A 4,345-nucleotide genomic window follows, 5' to 3' on the forward strand; every position below is an offset into this window, starting at 1 on the left:
GGTCCTCGTGGGGCGGAGGGAGGTGGGAGTCCCCGCGTGGCTGAGCCGGGTGCTTGTGCCCGCAGGTTCCCTGTCGTCGCTTCCAAAGGGAAACCCCCACAATGTCCGGAGGTCTCGATGTCCTGCAGATGAAGGAGGAGGATGTCCTCAAATTCCTCGCTGCCGGGACCCACCTGGGAGGCACCAACCTTGACTTCCAGATGGAGCAGTATATCTACAAAAGGAAAAGCGATGGTAAACCCGAGGGATGGATGGCCCTGGGTGGGCAGCAGGGATCTTGCAGGCACGGCTGAGGAAAGCAGGGGAGTGCTAATGCTTGAGCTCTCTAGCAGTTTCTCCATGGCCTGAAAGGTGCAGACGTCTTTAGTGATTGAATCATGTTACTCGGGGAAGTGGGACGAAGTAAGGATTTCAGAACTTGGTAAATCAATCACAGCTGGATTTGGGAACTTCTGCTAGTTCTTGACTATAGTAACAAAATGGTTTTAATGTCTTAGTAGTGATTTCTGCTGGTTTGCATTGTTCTTCAATCTGAGCTGCACCCTATTAAAAGATTGACGCTCGTACCAGGCCCTGGTTCATGCTGATAGGTGCTGGAAGTGTGCTACATTAAAACAATATGGGAGGGTTTTCCTTGGAATAGATTTTCACCAGCTAGAATTTTGGAGTAACCACAGCCATGTGACAATGTTTAATGGCAGAAGAGTGCTATCCTGTTTTAGGATCTTGTATTTGCTGGTTGCTCTAAAGCCTTTTGTCACCAATAGGTATTTACATCATCAATCTGAAGAGGACCTGGGAAAAACTCCTCCTGGCAGCCCGTGCCATTGTTGCCATTGAGAACCCAGCTGATGTGAGCGTCATTTCTTCTAGAAATACTGGACAGGTATGGACACTTGTTGGCCATGAGGCCTGCAGTCTTGGGAGCAGGACTCTCTTGCCATGCATTGTTGCCTGCCAGTGGCAGCTTGACGATAAAAGGGAGTAACATGAATTTTGGCTCTAGGAACACTTTTTTGGAAGCATGTTTCTTGTGTTGCACTTGCAGCTTAGAAGAGATCAGTTGAAACCCACCCCCCATTTCTGTAGTTTCAGGACGTTTGATAACTTGTTTTTCTTTCATATCCTTTGGGTACTTTCTGTTGGATTTCTGGCATATTTGTGGTCAGTTCCCTGCTGCCCCCCCCCTCCACCCCCAGTAATTCTGTGAGTCATTGGCACTGCTTTTTGGGGATAATAAGCGCCTGATAAAAAAGTTTTCAAATAAATAATTTGCTCTGTTATTGAACAAGGTATAGTAACTAGTATATTTTTAATTTCTTCTCTAGATTTTTAGCAAAAAAATCTGTCATAGAAGGGGACACAACCTTTAAATGAAATCTGATTAGCCACTGAGGTATATCTGTGAGCTTAGTTTCTTTGGAGTAATGCAGGTGGTGCCACAAACATACAGGAAGATTATGAATGACATGGGGTGGATTTACAAAGGAAAAGCTTGGGTTCTTATGGACTTGACCTGCACACTGTTAAAGCTTGATGCTGAGGTCAGTTTCTGGCCGATGAGCTCTCAAGTGTCGGAAGTGTGCTACAGCAAATGGGATGGCAGGGTTTTCGCTAACACCAGGAGAGGAGCTCCCTCTATGAATGGAGTTTGATAGCAGGCCTTGCCACATGCCTGAGAAGTTGAAAGCTGTTGCAAGTGAGTAAGAACTGCCAGCTGCAATTTTAATGGACACAGCTACAGTTTATGTATATTCACTACTGAGCTTTTCCTGTAGTTCCTGAATAGCTACTGGATAATGGGAGGATGTAGAAATAATGGCAGAAAATTGGCTTTGCTTTTTTCATAAGCTGTTTGTTTTATCCCCCCTTTCGTGATTTGATTGTGAGACTTTGGAGTAGAGCTTGCAACTAAGTTCAGGAAAAAAAAGGGTGTTTTTCCTGTATCCTGACTTCTTGCTTTGCTGGTGGATGTGATCTTTTTAACTCCTGGTGTTGGTGTAGCTATTTTTAAAAGCATTTTTATTTTCTCTCAGTCTGAATGCAGAGCTGTTGGTGAGCCCCGATTTCACAGGAATTGAAACATACTGTTCAAGTAAATTTCATGCGTGTTCACTGACAGCATACCTGGGCGACTTGGTGGAAATGCAGTTTTCCTGCTTCACCTTTGCTGTGGTCCATTTTGCAGCGTGCTGTTCTGAAGTTTGCTGCTGCTACTGGGGCTACTCCTATTGCTGGACGTTTCACCCCCGGTACCTTCACAAATCAGATCCAAGCGGCCTTCCGTGAGCCACGACTCCTGGTTGTTACGGACCCCCGGGCTGATCATCAGCCACTGACAGAGGCATCTTACGTCAACATCCCCACCATTGCGCTGTGCAACACCGACTCCCCGCTGCGCTATGTGGATATTGCTATTCCCTGCAACAATAAGGTAACGGCTTTGTTGTAGCATTCAAAGCTGCTTCCTCCAGACCATGCCCTAGGTTGCAAGATGGATGCTTTCTGCAGGGGAGGGTTGGCTTGTATCTCGCATGTCTCCCGGGGCGACGAGCTAATTAAGGCCTCTTGCAAGCTAGCAGGCAGGTGGGGAGGAGGAGGTGAGCTGCACACAGTTGGAGCTTGGAGCTGAGGCCAGTTTCTGGCCAAGGAACTCTCAAGTGTAGGACGTGTGCTATAGTAACCTGGCAGGACTTTTCGCTGGTGCCATGAGGGTCTTTGTGGCCCAATGAGTGGAGTTTGATAGTCGTTCTTGCCACAGTTTATGAATATGAATGAAAGATGAAGTGAACTGATGAAGAAACTGTTCTGAAACGTTCCTTGCCAGAAATCACCTGAAGGGTAAAGTCTAGGGAGATGGGAAACTATCTTTGATCTCTAGATGTTGTCATTCACCACAACTACTGTAAGCCAAATCTGAGCATGTGTGTAAGACTGCTCATTTGGTCAAGTTTTCTATTTCTTCATTCTTGCATATGTGACAAGCATAATCCCTGTCTTTTTGACAAGATTCATGTGGGGTAGTGAGCAATATGAAACTCCGTAGCAGGAGAATCGCTTCAGGCTATGCTGTATACAGCAAATTCAGATGCTGGCGATTGAAGTGCACTGCGATTTTTGCAGAGACGTGAAAATGTCACTGGGAACTCAAAAAGTTGCCCTTCCCTGAGTCCAAGTACATAGTCTGGGCATTAGCAAGTAATGCCTTTCTCTTGCCAAGCAAGAACCTTGGATGAAGTGCAAATCAGTCTTTCGCTCTTTTAAAGAAAAAAGGTGTTTTCAAAGGTTTAGCTTTACAGGAAATCTTACACAGTTTCTTCTGTTCCAGGGAGCCCATTCAGTGGGCCTGATGTGGTGGATGCTGGCTCGGGAGGTCCTGCGCATGCGTGGCACCATCTCCCGTGAGCACCCATGGGAAGTCATGCCTGACCTGTACTTCTACAGGGATCCCGAGGAGGTAGGAGACCCGTGGAAGGAAGTGTGGCTGTGTGAGATGCCCTGCTTGTGCTCCTGCCCCGTGGTCCTGTGTGCCTGCTGTTGAGGACAGGTTTTGCCAATATAATCACTGCACTTCACACTTAAGGTGGTGGTTAGTCTTGCCTGTTGTTGGTGCCTGTTGCCTGGTATGTATGTGATAGTGAGGGTGGTGAGGTGTTTCTGGAAGACTTGGGCTATGCTCTTCCATTGCAGATCGAAAAGGAGGAGCAGGCTGCTGCTGAGAAAGCAGTTACGAAGGAGGAGTTCCAGACCGAATGGACGGCCCCGGCTCCCGAGTTCACTGCTCCTCCTCAGCCCGAGGTTGCAGATTGGTCTGAGGGAGTGCAGGTCCCGTCTGTGCCCATCCAGCAGTTCCCCACAGGTCGGTTCGGGGGGGATGTCTGGGAAGTGGGGTGTGTGTTGCAGTGGGGGTGAAGAGCTGGGGTGCACTAAGCGTTCTTGTCTTTGTAATTGCAGAGGACTGGAGCGCCCAGCCTGCCACCGAGGACTGGTCAGCAGCCCCCACAGCCCAGGCTACTGAGTGGGTTGGCACCGCCACCGAGTGGTCTTAACTTTGGTCCTGCTATACTGTGAGCGAAATAAAGACTGGTTTAATACACGCCGTGCTTGGTACTGCTCTTTTTAAACTTGTTGGCAGGTGAAATGCGTGGGTGGCATGGGGCACAGTCCTTGGCCGAGGCTGGGAGGGTCTGTAAACTGCTGTTTCACCCTGTTCCACGGAGCTGGGGGTTGCGGGCCCTGCCCACCTTCCCCAGCGGGTTACGGCACCCGTGCCCAGGGCGGGGTTCCCGTTTCCCGCCTTCCCTGGCTCCACGCCCCCTGGTGACGCGGCGGCTGCCTGTTGGCC

The 4,345-nt window shown here is 49.0% G+C and overlaps 1 protein-coding gene across 1 annotated transcript in view; it reads left to right on the forward strand.

Moving 5' to 3' along the window:
- The window catches only part of RPSA (ribosomal protein SA), a 7,602-nt gene extending 3,503 nt beyond the window's left edge, over window positions 1-4,099 (forward strand). The window contains exons 2-7 of the mRNA XM_009290163.1: window positions 66-234; window positions 768-886; window positions 2,189-2,434; window positions 3,329-3,457; window positions 3,691-3,859; window positions 3,955-4,099. Of these exons, the coding sequence (XP_009288438.1) occupies window positions 102-234; window positions 768-886; window positions 2,189-2,434; window positions 3,329-3,457; window positions 3,691-3,859; window positions 3,955-4,049 (891 nt within the window). The 5' untranslated portion in view covers window positions 66-101 and the 3' untranslated portion in view covers window positions 4,050-4,099. The remainder of the gene's footprint in view (window positions 1-65; window positions 235-767; window positions 887-2,188; window positions 2,435-3,328; window positions 3,458-3,690; window positions 3,860-3,954) is intronic.
- Window positions 4,100-4,345: the final 246 nt, after the last annotated feature.

Source organism: Aptenodytes forsteri, unplaced genomic scaffold, assembly GCF_000699145.1.
Source record: "Aptenodytes forsteri isolate BGI_AS27 unplaced genomic scaffold, ASM69914v1 Scaffold426, whole genome shotgun sequence".
In the NCBI taxonomy this organism is placed as follows: domain Eukaryota; kingdom Metazoa; phylum Chordata; class Aves; order Sphenisciformes; family Spheniscidae; genus Aptenodytes; species Aptenodytes forsteri.